This window comes from Mesoplodon mirus (assembly GCF_964341445.2).
Source record: "Mesoplodon mirus genome assembly, chromosome: 3".
Classification (NCBI taxonomy): Eukaryota; Metazoa; Chordata; class Mammalia; order Artiodactyla; family Ziphiidae; genus Mesoplodon; species Mesoplodon mirus.
Genome location: NC_138978.1, coordinates 9,616,687 through 9,638,256, shown reverse-complemented (window position 1 = coordinate 9,638,256; position 21,570 = coordinate 9,616,687). Strand labels below are relative to the sequence as shown.

The following is a 21,570-nucleotide window of genomic DNA, read 5'->3' as shown; positions in this document are numbered from 1 at the left end:
GGAAGCAAAGAAAGAAAGGGGGGAGATAGGAGGGAGGAAGGAGAGAAGGGAACACGCATAGGATACACTTTAACTCTGACAGCAAATAAATTTGATATGATCTTGACCCTTCTAGTCATCGAAGAGTACGTCTTGGCTTTAGATTTTGGTCTTTGCAGTCTGGATAATAAATACAAAATGGAAAATATCCAACTTGATAAAAACTTTTTAAGTTCAGCTCTAGGGCAGGATTTCATAGGCTCTAAGAACACTGATGCAGTCGCTGAAAGTAGGCCCATGCCTGGCAAACAGGGTTCACATTCACAGTCTTTTGTGTTGTCATGAAAGCCTCAATTAAACCCTTAAGATTGTGACTGATCTAGTGGAAGCCCCTGAGACCAGTTCTGAGAGACAAGATTATCCGTTCATAAATCAGATGCACTGTTTCAAGATTTTCATGATGTGCGTGGACTTCATGGGCTGTGATGTGACCCATAACACAACAATCAGAGCTGAAATGTTCATCTGGGTTGTCAATAGTGACATCTCAGTAACCAGAATTCCCAAACAACTAAAACAATCATTCTGCTTATGCTCCAGCCACTAAGCACTGCTCCAAAGCTCACCTCCTGGAAATGTTTGAGGATATCATTGATGATGAATTCCTTGGTCTCATAGGGATGTACCCGAGTGAATGGATCCAGATTAATCACGGCATCTTCAAACCGAATCAATGGAAATCCCAAGGTGCTTTTTAGGGCCTAGTTAGGGGAGAAACGCAACAATATGCTTTAGCCATATGATGGTCTGGCCTTCCAGGGTACTGTAATTCTGAATTCCATGAAAGCTACAAGTCATGTCAACTTTCCAATGAGAGTCAAGGTTATGATATTAATAAATAAGGATTTCCCCCTGTAATTATAAAAGTAAAATATTAGGAATATATATAAAAATATATAGATATATCACTCAAAGTAACATATATCACATAGAAATAAACGCTATTAGCTTCACAGCATAATTCTTTCTGGTCTGTTTTGGATCTGTATGTTTGTCATGTTCTACTTTTTGACTGAAGCATACCACACATACGTAAAGGTGTACTAATCAAATGTATGGTTCAGTGATTTTTCTCAAAGTAAACACAACCATGTAACCACCACGCAGACCAGAAGGTCGGTTATTATCCCCAACTTGGAAGCACCATACCATCACCCCCTCTTTGTGGACCTCCCATCAAGACCCCCTCTTCCCCTAAGGTAACCAGTATGCTTGTTTTAAAAAAATAAATTTATTTATTGATATCTTTTTTTTTTTTTTGGCTGCACTGTGTCTTCATTGCTGCGCGCAGGCTTTCTCTAGTTGTGGTGAGCGGGGGCTACTCTTCGTTGCGGTGCGCGGGCTTCTCATCGCGGTGGCTACTCTCGTTGCGGGGCACAGGCTCTAGGTGCGCAGGCTTCAGTAGTTGTGGCATGTGGGTTCAGTAGTTGTGGCTCACGGGCTCTAGAGTAAAGGCTCAGTAGCTCCGCGGCATGTGGGATCCTCCTGGACCAGGGCTCAAACCCGTGTCCCCTGCATTGGCAGGCGGATCCTTAACCACTGTGCCACCAGGGAAGCCCGTGGTAACCAGTATCTTGACTTCCAGCACCACAGCTGAGTTTTTCCTGCTTTGAATTTTATCTAAATGCAACCATCAGTATGGACTTGGTTGTATGTGGCTTCTGACATCAACACTAAGTCTGTGAGAGTCACTAGGTTGTTGCACACAGCTGAAGTTTAAACACAGCTGTCAGTGCTACACAGTATTCTAACATATGAATAAAACTATTTAACCACTGCTGTTGATGAACAGTTGTGCTGCTTCCTTTTCTTGCTATTATGTATAATGCTGCTCTGAACATTCTTGGACATGTCTTTTGGGGCACATTTGTATGCATTTTTCTTGAATATCTACCTGGAAGTGGAACTGCTGGGTCATAAAGAACGTACATGTTCAACCTTATAGCCTATGCTGCCAAGCAGTTTTCCAAGGCAGCTGAACTGGCTTACTCTCCCTGCAGCAGTCTATGAAATTTCCCATTATGCTACATCCTCACCAACACTTGGTAAAGATAGCTTTTTAGAAATTAATTAATTAATTTATTTATTTATTTTGGGCTGTGTTGGGTCTTCATTGCTGCGCGCGGGCTTTCTCTAGTTGCGGCGAGTGGGGGCTACTCTTTGTTGCAGTGCGCGGACTTCTCATCGCGGTGGCTTCTCTCGTTGTGGAGCATGGGCTCTAGGCGCGCGGGCTTCAGTAGTTGTGGCACGCGGGTTCAGTAGTTGCGGCTCGCGGGCTCCAGAGCGCAGGCTCAGTAGTTGTGGCACACGGGCTTAGTCGCTCCACGGCATGTGGGATCTTCCCGGACCAGGGATCGAACCTGTGTCCCCTGAACTGGCAGGCGGATTCTCAACCACTGCGCCACTATGGAAGTCCCAAAGATAGCTTTTTAAAAAACAAATATTCTAGTGGGTGTGTAATGGTAACTCAGTGTGGTTTTAATTTCCATCTTCTTGTTGAAGGACGAGATTAAGCACCTGATAATACACACATCAGCCTCGTGGATATACTTTTTTGTTAAGTTCCTACTTGAGTCTTTTGCTCATTTTCATAGTGGTTGTCTGTGTTTCCTTATAGTTTTGTAGGAGTTTTTCTTATACATTCTGTACACAGTCTTCTGTTTCATGAATATACTGCAAGTATCTTCTCCCATTATGTGACTTGTCTTATCACTCGTGGGTGTTTTTTTTTTTTTTTTTTTTTTTTTTGCTGTACGCGGGCCTCTCACTGCTGTGGCCTCTCCCGTTGCGGAGCACAGGCTCCGGACACACAGGCTCCGCGGCCATGGCTCGCGGGCCCAGCCGCTCCGCGGCATGTGGGATCTTCCGGGATCGGGGCACGAACCCGTGTCCCCTGCATCGGCAGGCGGACTCTCAACCACTGCGCCACCAGGGAAGCCCGTGGGTGTTTTTTGATAGCAGACATTCTTAGTTTTAATGAAATCCAACTTAACAATCTTTCCCTTTATGGAAAGAAATTTCTATGTCATAGTTAAGAAATCACCTACACTAAGGTCATAAAGATATTCCCATACGTTTACTTATAGAATTTTTATTGTTCTGCTCTTCACATTTAAATCTACAATCTACCTGAATGTGATTATTATATATGTTCTAAAGCACAGATCAAGAAGCATTTGTCCCACATGGGTATCTAATCGACTGAATAATATTTATTGAAAGGCCATCCTTCCCCTTATTGTAGTACAGTGTAACTTTGTCATAAGTCAAGTGAATGTACTTATATGTGTCTGTTTTTGGATTCTCCTTTGTGTTTCATTTTGCCCTGCCTTCTGCCAATACCACACTGTCTTAATTACTATAGTTTTATAATAATTTTGAAGTCTGTTAGTGTAAGCTCGCCAACTTTGTTCTTTTTCTTCAGGACTACCTTGGCTACTCTTTGCACTTTTCATCTCCAAATAAATTTTAGAATCAGCCTGTCAATCTGCCACCAAAAAAAATGCTAGAATTTTCATCAAGGCTCTATTGAATCTATAGATCAATTTAAGGAGAAATGACAACTTTATAATATTGAATCTTCCAATGTATTAACATGGTGCACCCCTTTACTTGTTTAGGCCTTTTAACATTTCTCTCAGTAATATTTAATTGCTTTCTGTGCAGAGGTCTGGTACACACTTTGTTGGATTTATTCCTAGGTATCTGTGGTACAGTAAAAATGGCCACAAATCCTTTGCATCTTCTATCATTAGCAGAGTCTATTTCCCCTTCACCTGAATCTGCACTGACCTTATAACTTGCTTCAAACAATAAAGTGCAGCAGAAGTAACATGTGCAACCTCTGAGCTTTGGCCTCAAGAGATCTTGGAGCTTCTGCTCCGCCCTTTTTGATGTTTCCACCATGTGAAGAGGCTGAGACTAGCTTCCTTGAAGACGAGAGACCACGTGGAAGGGGGTCTACTGACAGCCAACAACAAGCGCCTGACACGGTTGTAAGGTCATCTTATATACCCTTTGGTCTCTGCTGACTGGCAGGTGACTGCAGCCACGTCAATAACCACAAGTAAGTCCAGCTGAAACAGCATCCAGCTAAGTCCAGTCTAAATTGCTGACCCACAGATTTGTGAACAAATAAAATGGTTGTTTTAAACTACTAAGTTTTGGCATGATTCGTTACACAGCAATAGATGATATTGTATTTGATGTTTTCTTAATGGTGTTGTAAAGACATCCTTCAAATTTTCCTTTTCTCTGACATATAGAAATACAACTGATTTTTGTACAATGTCTTCAATGACCCTGTTAAATTTACTTATTTATTCTAATAACTTAGCTGTATATCCTTTTAGATTTTCTAGGTAATCATGTTCTCTGCAAATAATAAAGTTTTCATTTTCCTATCCAGTCTTTATACCTTTTATTTATTGCACTGGCTAGGATCTCCAGCATAACAGTGAACAGAAGTGGTGATAATGGCCATCCTTCCCTGCTTTCAATAAATCATCACTGTGTATGATATTTGGGGTAGCTTTTTTATGGACACAATCAGATTAAGGCAGTTCATTTCTATTTTTTTGTTTCCTGAGTTCTTATCATAAATGGATGCTGAATTTTGTCAAAAGACTTCTGTGCAACTATTGAGATAATCATATTTTTTAATTCTTTCATTCTGCTGATGTAGTGAATGACATGATTTATTTGGAAATGTAAAGTAAACTTACAACCCTGGAATAAACCTGATTTGCTTATGATATACAGTTGGCCCTTGAACAATGTGAGGGTTAGGAGTGCCAATCCCCTATACAGTCAAAAATTCTCATGTAACTTTACAGTGAGCCCTCCATATCCACAGTTCCACACCCACAGGTTTGACCAACCATGATCATGTAGTGCTGTATTTACTGAAAAAAAAAATCAGTATATAAGTGGACCCATGTAGTTCAAACCCCATGTTGTTCAAGGGTCAACCGTATTTTCCTTCTTATACATTGCTATATTTGATTTGGTAACATTTTGTCCAAATTTCTTTCTTCTATGTTTGTGAAAAAATTCTAGTCTGTAATATGCCTTTATTATCTGATTATGTTCAAAATATAAATTATAGTTTTCTGATAAACTTCTTGAACACATTTACACTTATTTTAAATTCTGTATCTGATAATGTCAACATCTGGTTTCTCTGTTTCTAGTGTCTGTTTCTAGCATCTGTTTTTTCTCTTGATAGGCCTGGTAATCTGTGATTGAATGCTACACTCTGTATAAAAACTTATAGATTTTAAATGAGTCTTTAGTTTCTGGCAGGCAGTTAAAGAGGCTTATTAATCCAATCAGTGTTTTCAAGGCTGGCTTTCAGTCTTTGTAAAGATAATCTTGGTCTGTTTCCATCTTTATAAGGTTTGGTATAGTCCTTCAGCAGTCTCAACTGAAAACCAATTCCATTCCTCCCCTTGTAATCTCCCCAGCACCATAAAACTGCTAAAAGATCTATTTAGTTAGCCTCTTGGCTGCTACTTTTTGCTTGGCTTCTCTCAGACTACTTAGAAATTGGCATCTGCTTCAAGAAACAAAACAGCTCAGACTATTGGGGTTTCTGTTCTGCCTGTCCCTTCTCTGTAAGATATGAGCCCCTCCACACCTACGGTCAATTAATCTTCGACAAAGGAGGCAAGAATATACAGTGGAAAAAAGACAGTCTCTTTGGCAAGTAGCGTTGGGAAAGCTGGACAGCTGCATGTAAATCAATGAAGTGAGAACATTCCCTCACACCATGCATAAAAATAAACTCAAAATGGCTTAAAGACTTAAATATAAGACATGACACCATAAAACTCCTAGAAGAGAACACAGGCAAAACATTTTCTCACGTAAATCGTAGCAATGTTTTCTTAAGTCACTCTCCCAAGGCAAAAGAAATCAAAGCAAAAATAAATGGGACCTAATCAAACTTATAAGCTTTTTCAAAGCAAAGGAAACCATCAACAAAACAAAAAGACAACCTACGGACTGGGAGAAAATATTTGCAAACAATGAGACCAGCAAGGTCTTAATTTCTAAAATATACAAACAGCTCATATAACTCAATAACAAAAAAACAAACAACCCAATCAGAAAAAGGGCAGAAGGCCTAAATAGACATTTCTCCAAAGAAGACATGCAGATGGCCAAAATGCACATGGAAAGATGCTCAACATCCCTAATTACTAGAGAAATGCAAATCGAAACTACAATGAGGTACCACCTCACACCAGTCAGAATGGCAATCATTAAAAAGTCTACAAATAATAAAAATGCTACAGAGGGTATGGAAAAAAGGGAACCCTCCTACACTGTTGGTGGCAATGTAAATACATGCAGCCACTATGGAAAACAGTACGGAGATTCCTTAAATAACTAAAAATAGAGTTGCCATATGATCCAGCAATCCCACTCCTGGGCATATATCCAGAGAAGACTATTTCGAAAGGATACATGCACCCCAATGTTCACAGCGGCACTATTTACAATAGCCAAGACATGGAAACAACCTAAATGTCCATCGACAGATGAATGGATAAAGAAGATGTGGTGTGTACACAAACATACACACACACACACAAATGGAATACTACTCAGCTATTTAAAAAAAAATGAAACAATGCCATTTGCAGCAACATGGATGGACCTAGAGATTATCATACTAAGTGAAATAAGTCAGAAAAAGACAAATATCATATAATATCACTTATACGTGGAATCTAAAATATGATACAAATGAACTTACTTACAAAACAGAAACAGACTCAAAGACATAGAAAACAAACTTGTAGTTACCAAAGGGGAAAGGGGGGGTCGGGGGAGGATAAATTAGGAGTTTGGGATTAGCAGATACAAAACAGATAAACAACAAGGTTCTACTGTATAGCACAGGGAATTATATTCAATATCCTGTAATAACCTTTAATGGAAAAGAATATATGTATAACTGAATCACTTTGCTGTACGTGTGAAACTAACACAACATTGTAAATAAACTATACTTCAATTAAAAAAAAAAAAGATCTGAGCCCCTCAATTACCAGCTCTCTCAATAGCAATGGAGTCTCACTTTTGCTTGCCAGCCCTGTGAGACTGCCCGAAGCTTTCCTGGGATTCTCTGACTTTGGGCAGCTGCTTTCTGCTTGACTTATTTACCTTTCTCCTTATACCACTTACAAATTAGAGTTGTCTCAAAAATAAAACCAGAGTAAATGCTGGGCTCACCTTATCGAGTTTCCTTCGTCTCATAAATCGTGGCCCCTCAAGTACTGGCTCTCTTGGTAACTTTCCAATACCTTCAAACAGACTTTTGGGCTTTTTTCAATCTAGCTTTTCTTGTAGTTCTCAGCTGGTTTGGGTCTGCTATAAGCCAGTTAACAATTTTTGGATATGGTCTATTTTCCAATTAACAATTTTTGGATATGGTCTGTTTTCCAATTATATTTTTATTTAACATGATGGACACTTCAGATTTTAGAGAGCATGCCAAATACTCTTCTTTTTTTCAATGTAAAAACACTTTTCCATGCTAATAATGTCAGTAAATCTCTAATCTACTTGGAATTTATTCTTATACAGAGTGTGAATAATAAATTTAATTTTATATTTTTCCATATGGCTATCTAATTAGTCCAATACCATTTATTAAAACATCTATATATTCTCCACTGAATTGAAATGCCTTTATATTAAAATAATTTAATATAAATGCAATTTACTGGACTTTCTATTTTATTTTCTCACTTATTTTTTAATCCTTTAGCATGTATTTTCAGAGTCTGCTTTAAATTCTTCTGGAACAAGAGCATGTTTAATTGAAATGAAGTTATATAATTGAAGAAAACCTAGACGAAACTGTCTAAAACCAGAGTGGGAAAACTTTTTTGTGACTCAAAATTCAGATTCAAAAGGCAAAAGACTGATAAGTTTGACAACATAAAATAAGAAGCTTCTGTATGATTTTAAAAAAACATACGCACACCAAAAGCAAAGTAAAAAAGACAAATGAAAAACCAAAGAAAAAATACTTGTGACTTATAAGAAAGACAAAACTTCTATAAAGAGCTTCTAAAATAAGAGGAGCTAAAAGACCAATAAAATGATTTTTAAAATGGACAAGTGATATGACCAGACAGTTCAGTTCACAGAGGAGAAAAATGGCCCTTTTTAATAAACATATGGGTTAGGAGAAGAGAAGAGACAAACAGAAGAGTAACAGGAGAACCAGCAAGGACAACGCCAAGAACAGGGAGGTCAGCAATATCAAATATGGCAGAGGATCCGACAAAGACGAGGACAGAAAGAAGGCCACTGCGTTTGGTGCCTTGGGAAGAGTCACTCGCAACCTCCTACTGAATTTCAGGACAAAACATTTCAGAGATTAAGAGCATCCTCAAGTTAATTCAGCCTAACACTCTCGTTTCTTTAAATAAATAAAGCCAAAGAAACGTTAAGTGGGTGGCCTAAACTCCTGTAGCTAGTTATTAGTAGATCGTAGACTTGAACACACTCATTTTCACAACCACAACTACCTAACAGGCAGAAAGCATGGAGACCAGAAAAGAGGATTATTTTACTTCTCCTGAAAAACGTTCTGCTATTCATTCTTGCGTGTCTCGCCCATGCACGTGGTGAGTGACGATGAAGTGAGCAGGTACTGTTTTCCCCATTTCACTGACACAGAAACTGAGGCCCCATAGCCTCAACTGCTTTGCTCAGGCCCACAATAAACAGATATGCTAGGAAAGCCAGGTACTGACATCAGTTCAGCAGTTTGTTTTGTTAATACAACTCTGAGCATTACTTTCTTCTCAGAAAAGAGGAAATGAGATCAAAGCAAAGGCATATGGCAAAAAGCTTTGTACCCCAACTTTCTCTTTGCAACCAAACACTGAAGAAGAAGAACCACACATAACCCAAAGACTTTGAAACCTCTACTAAGTTGTCAAAGACCTCATGAGAGACACTATCCCCTTTCTGAGAGGCTAACGTGCTTTGTCTGAACCAAGGAAGTTTTCTGGCCTTTCAGTAAAAATGATCTTTACCTGGTACTGCTTTGGGGCCTCCCACATTTGAAAAAGCTGAGCTATGGCACACTGGTATGAATTACTCTGCCACCTTCAGGCTGTTCTGGTGAGTCAAAGTAGAGGTCAAAGTAGAGGAGATGAGAGTTTCCCTCTTTCCGAGCCAAACAGGGCTTTTTCTTGTAGTAACTGAATGACTAATCAAATACAGTAGTATACAAAGTTGATGCTTATTTATTCAAGTAGCAGACAGTTTCCTGTTATAAAATGGATTCTGGAGAAAGCAATCTGTGCTCATAAGTTCCTAATAAAAATAGGAAACTGTCTATTCCTACTTCCGCCAGACAAAAACCGCTGAAGTCTTCCAGAAACTTTATAGAGTTGAAAGAAGAAATACCTGTCCATATGCCATAAGGTCTCAGATCACAAGCTAGTCCCTGGGCCATGTCCTTTCCTTTCTTAGTTTATCCTGCACTAAACAAAACTGTCTGGAATTCATTCTTTAAAGGTTTATTTATGGTACATAGAGACTGTTTATGTGAAGCAGGGTATTTGCCCACTTCCCTCTTGGGACAGTGTTTAAAACTACAGGGATATTTCCCTCTCTGGCACTTTCTGAAATACAATTAACAATACTGGATCTTTTTTCCTTTTAACAAATCTGGTTTTTATTTAGGGAGGGGAGGAAAAAGTAAAGGGTCTGAAGTTTCCCAACAAATTATTTCAAGCCTTTGAGAAGACAGTTTTAGGCTTTTTAAATAGTGTCTTTGTTTGAAATTCCCCCTCACCCCCACCCTCTTGCTCTCCGACCATTAAAATGTGGGTTTTCTTCCAAACTAGATTGCTCAATTAAAGCCCTTCTTTTGTAATACCCCAGTGCTCTAAATGGGAAAAGGGCTGCTGTAGGCCACCTTGTGAAACCTTTTAAAGGCTCCTGGACTCTTTTGATCTTTAAGAAAACCGAAAGAACATATAAACTACCTGGCACTTTCAATATTATTCTGCTACTCTCTAACATGCAAACTTGGGAGAATAATGGCGAATGGGGGGTGGGGCGGGGAATGCCGTGCTTTCGTCTCTGCATTTGTGAGATGGAACTATTATCTCCCCCCTCTTCCATCGCAGAGTAAGGAATCCAATTGAGATAGCAGATGTGAAACTGCTTTGAGTCCTTCTGAACAGACACTCTATCTGGCAATAATGTACCCTCGGTGTAAACCTGAAGAGACTTCCCTCTGAGACTTCTGACAGCCTCGCTTCTGGCCTGGAGTCAAGAGAATCAAGATAATTATGCCTTCAATACCAAAGGCATGGTTACCTTTTAGTCAGACTCTCATGATTCCTGCTCTGGGACAGGACTCCATTTCCTAAGCACATACTTTTAGCCGTTACATATTCATCTCAAAGAGCAGACTGCTCTTCCTAAGAGCTACTAATAAAGGGATATTACTCTGTTAGAAAACTATTTGAATAAATGACATTATTTTATGAGTCCCAGACTCCTCGAGGAGAAGGCAAGACACAATAAAATGGTGACTTCTGTAAGCTGAGAATTTAACTCTGACGTCCCAATTCCCAGCACCCTGTTTGAAACATTAAGGTACCACATTCAGGGTGTCCCCCGCCCCACACCTCATAACGTGGCTGCTCCACTGAATCTGTTTAGCAATCATTTGAAAAACGCCTCGAAAATGTTCCTTCAATATAGCGCCCAATGAAACACTCAACCTAAACAATTCCCAGTGTATTGCATGCAGGGCGAGCGTGCAAGCATCAAAACCATGGAACTGGGGGGTCTGAAGCTACTTCAACTGTAGAAAATCATACCGCATTTGTTAGTCTGGGGGGAAATCTTCTACCAGGAGCAATTTGGAAGGAACAATTAGGTGTCTGTGTTTCTTAGTAAGATGATTTAGAAAACAAGAAGTCCTTAACTCTCAGGAAATGCTTGACACTGGTTTGTTGGGTGAGTGCCAAGTGTTCTGGGGGAATATATACTTTATCAAACAAACCCATTCCAAAGGGTCACATAAGTCAAGTGGATACTTGTGGATATTAGCAAGATAGTGGTTTTCCCATGGTTTCCCCCCCCCACTCCCATGTTAATTATAAGTATCTTTAGTCTCCTGGGAAACATGAAGTTAAAGCTAATTAAGCAGACAGGACAGTCCATCGAGAAGGCACCGTTCTCAGGATGGTTGCAGGAGCTCCCCGGTCCCGACCAGCATTCCCAACTACTCATCCCGTTTGCTGCCTTAATGAAGCAGTCACCCTTGCCCAAATACGATTTGATGTGGACCAGACTACTGTCTTGTTACCTATAAGTCTATTTTAGAAGTTGTGAGCTGGCAAATCGTGGGCCACATGAGGCCCACACATGTGTTTTGTTAGGTCCACAAGGCTTAAAAACAAAAACAAAAAAATTCAAATCGGTTGCCAACGTTTAAAAACCAGGAGATTCCACATAAAAATCCAGATTTCCGGCTTCACTTTAAAAAATCCGAAGATCTGGCAACACTGGGTTCACATTCCCCCATAACAACTGGCTGGAGCTGAGCTGCACTGCCCCCCCTTCAGATGAAGAGTGCACACTCTGAGGGCCACGGTGCCCCCGGGGCTGCTTTGCCAACTTCACTGCTGGCATGGTCCCTACAGGCATGTAAATTTATGACTCCAGGTTTATTACTTATTTGTCCATGTCTCTAGCTACTCGTGTTCAGAAAGAGAGACCACCTTACAGTATCTTAAAGGAGGCAGCATGGGGCAGTGGGAAAGCCTTCGACCGGTGGTTAGTGGGGAGGTAGATGCCTTGATACCCATCTTCAAGTGCAACAGAGGAAAGAACCAGAAGCAAGGGGCACAGGCTGCAGGGAGGCAGATGTAGACTCCGCCTGAGGAAGGACCTTCCAACAATCACCTGGGTTCTACTCCTACTCCAACTACACAGGCTTCAGTGGCAAAACACTGTGAACTCCAATATCCTTATTCATCAAGCAAGGGGATCATTAAGGACTCACAGAGCTCTAAAATCCTCTGCCTCCTTATGTTCTAAGGGACAGCACATCATAGGGGTAAAATGTATATAAACTTTAGAGTCAGATAGGCTTGGATTTGAATTCTAGAAGCATCCCTTCATTTTAATAGATTTTACTGCAGAAAATAAAGATGGTATTCAGACTGTATCTGTCAAGTGCATATCCAGATGCTCTGTCGGACTGTCCCATCCTGATATGGTGGGTAGGGGAGGCCACACTTTGGTGGGTAAGTGACCGCGTCATCCTTGAAGGCGGTAGACATTTCCACCGTCAACCATTCAAAAAGAGGTGAATACTTAGAGAGGAGGTGAGAAGGAGGGCAGGCAGGACTCGGGCACAAAAAGAAGATATTGTCTTGGCTACAGCTTTTCTCTCGAGTCTGGGAGCGGCCCTAGGAAAGGAGGCTTTTACCTCATTGAGATAAGCCAAGAGCTAAGCAGAGGGCAGATGGGGTTTTATGTAATTCCGTGTTTACTCTCTTTTGTTACTCTTTAATCTTTAGCAAAGTCATACTTAAACATTAAAAAAAAAAAAGAAAAGAAATATACAGTTGACCCTTGAACAACACACTTAGTTTGAACTGCATGGTCCACTGACATGCGGATTTTTTCAACAGTTTACTCGGATGCAGAACTGCACATAACGGAAGGCTGACTGTAAGTTATATGCAGATTTTCAATTGCGAGGAGGGGTGGGTGCTCCTAACCCTCACACTATTCAATGGCCAACTGTATATATGTACATACACGTATGAGTCGATGAACCTTCTCGAAAAAGAAAACCTGTAAAAATATCTGCTACAAATGATGATGCTGGACAGAAAAAGAAAGTGGTAAACACATTCTTTTCCAAGGAAAAGTCACTTTTAAAACTTACCCAGCTAGCAGCTCACCTTGAGATCCAGTGGCAGCTTGTTGGAGGTGAACACGCTCAGCTTGATCTGGGGGATGCTGATTTTGAGATTTTCAAAGTAGTATCGAACTGGCGTCCCACCTTGTTCAGCTGTCTTTTCGTGGAGGTTTTCATCGTATTTTTCCACCTCTGGTACAAAGGTAGAATTGTTTTCTTGAAAAATAAGTTTCCTCTGAAGTCTCATGATTCAAATACTTTCGTTCACATTGAAAAGAAACTCACAGAAAAATGTAAACGTCTATTTGTCTAAATTTAATTTTTTAGGGCTCAGCAATATGTACAATATCCTGATGCCATTTCTTTGTAAAAGTAGATCTGGTTCATGTTGCTGATCCAGAAAGTACAATAGCTTAATCTTTTGATTTGCGACTCTATTACCATCTGGCAGATATCATCTCTGGAAAAAATAATCCAGGTGGGAAAGCCAAAGGTCATGGGTGTGCTTGCTGGCAATGCGTTTTCTAGAAACCATGTCGTTATCATTATCATTATCATTATCATTATAAATGACCCAGATTATCTGAATTTATTTCAGAAAATGATATCTAAATAAGTACTTGGAGTGTACTTTAACTGAATCATCATGAACAACATGACCAATTAAATGATGAATCTGAGCGAAACATAATGCCTTAAAAAGAAACAGGCTGCAGGCTATAAAGAACCAACATCACGACAGGTGGCTCTCTCTCCCAAACAGGGGACATGATTTAAATAGCAGAGTGGAGGCAGATTTCTCACTTGTTATCTCATGAAGTAAAAGGGATGAACATAGGCTAAAACACAGCAATGTGCTCTTCAACTTGACGCGGTCCCCACACCCATGTGGGCAGCTTATTTGCACTTGGATTCATGTGCTTTTAGAAATAAAACCAAAGAGACTGTACGTATCTACATAACAAACAAATTTATACTGTAAGCTTTTATATAGTTCTATTTATAGAAAGAAGGGAATAGGTTAAAAAAAAAAAAAAAGAAGAAGAAGAAGAAGATACCGCAACAGAGGCAGGCTTATCTGTATTCAGGGAACAGGAATAGTTATAGAACGCAGAGGAGATTCCTCAATGAAAGGCAGGCAAGGATTTTACAAAAGAGTCTAAAGCCACTAGACAATGCTTGGGGAGAAATTTATGTAGAGCAACTTACAAGAAAAGCGTGTCCAATCAAATTTAAAGTAAAATTTCCCAGGACAGTACCAAAAGAGAACAGATACCTGGCAGGCAGGCTCAAGTGGCTCTCTGAATACAAATAAACACTGGCGTCCTGACCCAAAGTGGAGAACGCAGCACTAAACAGACAGGATCTGCTCCTGATCCCAAATACACTTAAAGCTTAAAGCCTAAGTCTGGGATAAACAGAGCAAAAATATTTTTCTTGCATTGTGTGCGTGTATGTTCATATGTACATACGTCCCCAGGGATTTTTTCCCCCTTTAGCCAACATGGGCAGATAAACATTAAAAGTCTCTATCTTCTCATTTCTTTAGGCTCGGTATTTAGTTTAGTCTTCAAAAGACTAAGCATTACTGACTTCTTTCTAAGCTGTATATACAGTCTAGCAAAGGCCATGATGAGGCATCTAAAATAAAGAGACGACAGCTACGTAATTTCTGTGGCACTGCTGGAAAATTTAGGTCTTTCAAAAGCTTATCCTACTCCCCTCTCCAAAGAAGAGTAAAGTAACTAGAAACCTTTGTAATTACATTAAGACATAAGGGTATGGATGTGAAAAAAAGTTAAGGAGTTGAGGCTAGCCAATTTTTTTCCTCAGCTAAACCAAAGGAACTGCCGAAGGGATTTCTGATTCTTGGCCCTGAATCTGTTTAATAAACAAAGGTTAGGAAACAAAGTGGTTTGCTAAATGACTAACATCATTTCTGCCATCTTAAAGCAGATGAGTCAAAAAACATGAAACAAAGAGGAACAATATACTGCTTCCCAAAAGCTTGCCCCTGGGCAGGCTGGGACACCAGAGACCCTTGGAGCAGCTTCTTTCATACACAGATACACCTCAATACCTGTCAACAAGCAATACTTAGAAAGAGAACTGAACCACAAACCTTAGCTTCCCAGCTCAGACTATGAAGTGGATAGGGAGCTTGCCAGGCATTCAGAGGCCACCTATTTTCACAAGCAGACTAAAAAATGCCACCCTTGGGCCAATTCCCAGATACACACCTAGAACATTCGACATTACCTGATTCTGCCTGATCGTAGCCAAAGAAACTCAGCAGCTTGAGGAGCAGTTTCTCCTCAATTTGTACCGTGAATCTCTGAGCCGTGACCATCAGATGCTAGAGATAAAGAAATTCTGATTTACAGTGCGAATGCCAGAGGAACTCTCATCCATGCCCTAAGAAGGCCCCTGTGATATGGCGTGGTCTCTTTACTTATGTGATTTCATAATCATGCTGCCAAATTTTTTCTGGCTCATCTCTCTCTACATTGTTATAATGAATCAAAAATTCCAGAAGATGTTTAGTAGAAGATTCACCATCCTATTGCTTGGTTCCCAAGGCATCTGTGTCTGGTTAGTCAGGATTACACTTTCAGATGCACTGTGGTATGTGGTACTGAGCTCACATGGACAGCAGCTAGTTTAAGGAGCAGAACTGGGCTTGTGAATTTGAGGGCCACAGGCAGGCTTGACCCCACTGGCGTTGGTGACAAAGGACCAGAAATAGGAGAAGCAACGTCTTAGCTCCCACTTTTCCAGGATTTGCTAGCTTGCACATGAAGACTTCTCCAGGAAAGAAAGTTTATCACTTCCGAATGATCTGCTTTTAGTAAACAGTGTGGCAGCTTACAGAGGAGGATGTCTGTCCCAAGGTCAGGCCCCTCCTATCCCTTTTCCAGTAGTCTTGGATTTTTTTTTTTAATTTATTTTATTGAAGTATAGTTGATTTACAATGTTGTGTGCTAATTTTTTGATTATTATTTTAATAATATATCGAGACCAGGCCTGGTCACGAGCAATCTAGAAGATGCTATACTTTCCTGCAGAGACTTCACGCTGATGAATACCGACTCTGGCCCCTATGGATTCAGTACTATTGCCCACTGAATCATCGACAACACAACTGAGAATCTGAAGTTTTAAGAGGCGTTTCCATCAATTCCGCTCCGCAATGTATCGAGTCGCTTAGTGCCTTACCCCCACTGGACTATTTCCATCCACAGCCTGAATTGCTGCTCTGAGCCTTGGCTGCGAGAGGACAAATCAAGCCCACCAGCCTACCTTGTAGATGTTGGTCAGCGCACTCTTACTGGGGAACTTCACCGTGTTCACTTGCACAGCGGGGCCTGTCTCAATGACCTCATTCTCATTGCTCAGTGGAGTCACAAAGAGCATGAAGGGCTGCGTGGTGCCAATGAGCTGATTGTCCACCTAGGACGTGAAAGAGCAGCAACAAAAAGAGACAAATTGCTCAGTTTTCATTTTTACCTTTAACTAGGTCTCACAATATGCAGGTCATTCAGAAAGTACTTTTGGAAAAATACATTCTCACTAAAACCAGCAAGAATCATAGCAGTAGTTAGGAGCGATACTTTATTTGGTGAGTACTGTGTGCCACGCACCGAGCGAGTCCCCTCACAGGCATTATCTCATCAAGTCCCATGACGGCCGGCCTGTCCAAGTTATCAAACTCAGGGCTCTGCTGCATCCTCACCATAACCTCCTGGGGACCATCACCGTCCTCACGTCATAGACAAAGAAGCTGAGAAGAGAGCCCCCTGCCTAAGGCTGTACACCTAGTCAATGACAGAACGAGAACTTGACTCCACTTCTCTCTGTCCCCAAAGCGAACGCTCTCAAACACTAGGCTATCGATGCTTCTCTTGCTCCAAATTCCCTGAAGAGCTCAAACTAGAGAATCAGTAGCAGATGGCTACCAAGTGGGCACAGCTGCCCATCCTAAAGTCAACTCCTTTCTAGGAATGGAGTGATGAAAGCAGTGGCACCAGGGACTGCTCTATTCATCCCCCCCATCAGCACCATCACCGAGAACACACTCTCCACACTCAGGTAAGTTTATGGACATCCGGAGGCTCACGGCAGGAAGCAAGCATCTTTACTTTGTTCTACCCTAAAGGCCCACACACTAGGAAGAGGAAAGAGGAGAGAACATGGGTCGGGTACCCCTAAGTGTACTTCTTCCACATCACCTAACACATCCCTCACTACAGCCCTAAAGGTTAAGTGTTATTCCTCCCCATTTGACAAACAAGAAAACAGAAGCTTAGAGAAGCTTAGAGAAATTAAATTACTTGCCCACATTCACAAGGTATAATAGTAAGTAGGAGAGGTGGGATTCAAATGCAGGTATTTCGAGCATCAAGCCCTTGACCTTTCCATTGTATCACATGGGTTCCCACAGAACCATTTCGTACAATCGCTGCGGATGGTCCTTCTGTTGGCTTTCAAGGTGCAGAGAGAAGGGCGAGGGACCTAGAGCACTTCTTCCTACTTCCGCTCTTGCTTCCTACCACGTGCTCTCTATACAGCAGCCAAAATGATCGTTCAAAAACACAAATCATGTCCCTCCTTCCTGGACACCCTGCAGTGGCTTCCCTTTCTCCTAGGACAGGACAGCACTCCTCAGCACAGCCTCCAAGGGCCCACCTGATCCAGTCTCACTACATACCACTCTCCTCTAGGCTTGCCACCATGCCTGCACACAAGCCTCCCCATTGTTTCTCAAAGATGGGCAAGTCTCTCCTCCCTCAGAATTTTCCGGAACATTTTCCCCCAGTATACCTTTTCTTTGGTTTTCTCATTCTCTTCTTCCAAGTTCAGCTCAGCTCCCACTTCCTCAGGAAGACCATCCTAGGCCACTTTACCTAAAGCAGCAGCATCCCTCTTTATTCTCTCACAGCAGTTATCCCAGGTTGGAATTGTCTATTTGCTTGCTCGCTCACTTACTGGCTGACTTCTTCCCTAATCTGTTAGCTCAGAGAGCAGAAACTTCATCTTTTGAGTCATGGTGGTATCTCCAGAGCCCAGTGCCATGCCCAGCACACAGATGACACTCAGTAAGAATTCACCCACTGAATGAATCACCTGTCACACCCAATAGAGGAAATGACAATAAAGTCTCACCTTATTCTGACCTCTTCTTTGTTCTTTCCCCAAACACATTTGATACAAGTGTACTGAGAATTTCTGATTCTTGTTTTAGTCTCCCAATTAGATTTAGACACTCCCTAAGGGTGGGACTATATTTTCTGTTCTTAAAAATTCTTCCTCATAGCACTGTAATCATAGTAAACTCTCAAATCTATTTATTTTCTACAATTTACAGCACACATTAAATCAAGACGTACTACAGGAAAAAAAATCTTTTTAATTACAGTAAAAAGTCAATGAAATTAATGAACAGCAAGTGATTCCTCAGATCTTCTCTGTAAGATCAAAAAAGAAAGACAAAGAAATAGAGGTGCAAGATATTAACTTTTTATCCTTAAACAAATGGGATGTCATTAGCCTGAACTATTTGTGATATATGATGAAAGAAAAAATTCTTCTGAAAAGGGGTTTTGGCATGATAATCCTTTATTTTTGTAGTGTGGATCTGCTGGAAATGAGTCCTTTTAGTTTTTGAATGTCTCAAAACACCTTTAATTCACCCTTGTTTTTGAAAGATATATTTGCTGGGCACAGACTTCTAGGTTGGCAGGTTTTTTTTTCCCTTCAACACTTTGAAGATGTTGTTTACCATATTCTCACTTGCATTGTTCCCAATAAGAAACTGGCTGTCATTCTCACCTTTGTTCCTTGTGAGGAATGTGGCTTTTTTAATCTGGATGCTTTATCACTGGTTTTTTTTTTTTTTTGGCGGTACGTGGGCCTCTCACTGTTGTGGCCTCTCGCGTTGCGGAGCACAGGCTCCGGACGCGCAGGCTCAATGGCCATGGCTCACAGGTCCAGCCGCTCCGTGGCATGTGGGATCTTCCTGGACCGGGGCACGAACCCGTGTCCCCTGCATCGGCAGGCGGACTCTCAACCACTGCACCACCAGGGAAGCCCTATCACTGGTTTTGAATAACTGATTATGATGTACCTTGGTACAGTTTCCTTCATGTCGTGTGTGTGGCAGGGCAGGGGGGAGGCGCAGGGGAGGGTGTGAATGTGGGTTTGTGTTTGAGCTGCTTCTGTGAGTTTATAGTTTTCACTAAGTTTGGAAAATTTATGATCAAAATCTCTTTTTATTTTTTTAAAATAAAATTGAATTTAATTCATGCCTTTTAAAAAATATTTATTTATTTGGCTGCATCGGGTCTTAATTGCAGCACATGGGATCTTCATTGCAGCATGCAGGATCCTTCACTGCGGCGCACGGGCTTCTCTCTAGTTGTGGCACGTGGGCTCTAGAGCACGCCGGCTCAATAGTTGGGGTGCACGGGCTTAGCTGCCCCTCAGAATGTGGGATCTTAGTTCCCTGACCAGGGATCAAACCCACGTCCCCTTTGTTGGAAGGCGGATTCTTAACCACTGGACCACCAGGGAAGTCCCTAATTCATGACTTTTAAAAGTTATTCATGATTAAAAAAAAAAAGACATTTACCTAACAACAAGAACAAAACCCTCTAACAAACATAATAATTACAAAATTCCAATTTTTTTTTTTTTTTGTCTCCTCCTCTCTCTCTCCTCTGGGGACTCCAATTTTCCATATATTAGGTTGCTTGAAGTTTTCTCATAGGTCACTGATGCTGGTCTCTTTGTGGGGTTCTTTTCCCCTTGGATTATTTTTCTCTGGGTATTTCAATTTGGACAGTTTCTCTTGTTATGTCTTTAAGTTCACTAATCATTTTTTCTGCACTGTGTCATCTGCTACAGATCAAACCCAGTGTTTTTTCCATTTCATTTTAATCTCTAGAAGTTTGAGAGATTTTTGTATCTTCCTTGTCTCTACTAAACTTTTTAAACATGTAGAATAGAATACAGTTACAATGAGTTTTAATGTCCTTCTCTGAAAATCCAAACATCTGTGTTAGCTCTGGGTTACTTCTGAATGATTATTCTCCTCATTATACATTGTGTTTTCCTACCCCTTTGCACACCTGGTAATTTTTGATAGGATGACAGATACTGTGATTTTTGCTTTGTTGGGTGCTGGATGTTTCTGTATTCCATTAAATCTTGAGCTTTGTTGTCCAGGGACATGGTTAATTTACTTGGAAACAGATTGATTCTTTCAGTTTCCTTTTGTGTGACTGATTTGTTAGGTAGGTCTGGAGCAGTGCTCAGCCTAGGGCATATAGCTCACCACGGAGGCCCAAGATTTTCTGGAAGGCTCCTCCCAATGTCCCATAATTATCAGTTTTCCCAGTGTGGCTGGCGGTGAGCAGCCGGTGCTGTCCCTATGACCCTTTCGGATGGTAGGTTCCTCTGATCTGTCCTTTGCTGACCATCTGCAGGGCCCTCTGCAGATCTCCCGAGATTTCTTTCTGTGCAGCATGCTCCTCCCAGGTCTGCTGTCCTATGAACTCTGGCTGCCTTGGTCCTAGGACTCTTAACCCTGTTCAGCTCGTCCACTCTGCTGGGTTCTGTCTCAGTCTCTCCGCCTGGTGACATGGCCTGGAAACTTTTTCAAGGCAGCAAGCTGGGGTGATTGCAGGGCTCACCTCTTTTGTTTCCCACCTCTCAGGAATCACTGTCCTTTGCTGCCTGATGTCCAGTGTCTTGAATCTGTTGTCTCCTTACCTGATCTGGATTTTGGGGGTGTTTCAGGTGGGAAAGTAAATCAGGTCCCTGTTACTCCACCTTGGTCGGAAGCACAAGCCCACTTCCCTTGTTTTTCTCCCTATGGTGAACTTCAGTTCCTCTAAATTACGGTTAGATGATTTCCGCTGTTTTCTCTATTGGCAAGATGAGGGACCATGGGTCACCTTCCTCTATGCCACCTTGACCAAGTTATCTAAGTCACTGATGGACTAGCTGCTATATTCAGAATTCTGCTCTACAGAAAAATTAGTAAGATAAATATAGGTAAAAGAATTCTTTTCATAGAACGATTTTCTGAAGACCACAGAAATTTGTGCCAAAGCATTAAAGTTTTTAGAACATCAAACACTGATCTGGTCGGCTGTTCGGCAGGAAGAAAAGGAGATCAACAAGTCCTAAGCCTCCCCCTCTCACCTGTACATCCTGAATGCTGAGTTCTAGCATATGACTGGTGGCCAGCTGTGTGTAGTGCACATTGATTCCCGTAAGACTTGCGAAGACCAGTTCTTCTGGGACTTTATTAATTAAAGACAGCCCAATTCCACCTTCTAACTTCACAAGCACCTGAAAGGAAACCAAAATATGGCACACTGACAGTTTAAAACAGAGCTCAAGGTAGCCAAGAGAGTACAAGGAAATAAATGGCTTTAAATCCCTCTACTTTGCCTCTAAGCAGATGAAAACCATGTAGGAGCTGGATTACTCACCTTGATGGCTCAAATTCCATCATCTCACTAGAAGCCTTCCTCTCCAGGCACACTCCCCACCCCAACCAGAACTCCACAGTGATATGATAATACCTCTACCGGAGCACT

General features: G+C 41.2%; 1 protein-coding gene across 4 annotated transcripts in view; it reads right to left on the bottom strand.

Moving 5' to 3' along the window:
- VPS13D (vacuolar protein sorting 13 homolog D) overlaps window positions 1-21,570 on the bottom strand; it is a 246,835-nt gene that overhangs the window by 91,883 nt on the left and 133,382 nt on the right. For all 4 annotated transcript variants that reach the window (XM_082615828.1, XM_082615825.1, XM_082615826.1 and 1 more), the window contains 5 exons: window positions 21,170-21,319; window positions 16,265-16,414; window positions 15,224-15,320; window positions 13,008-13,156; window positions 606-740 (listed from right to left, as the gene is read on the bottom strand). In XM_082615828.1, coding sequence (XP_082471954.1) covers window positions 606-740; window positions 13,008-13,156; window positions 15,224-15,320; window positions 16,265-16,414; window positions 21,170-21,319 — 681 coding nt within the window. The remainder of the gene's footprint in view (window positions 1-605; window positions 741-13,007; window positions 13,157-15,223; window positions 15,321-16,264; window positions 16,415-21,169; window positions 21,320-21,570) is intronic.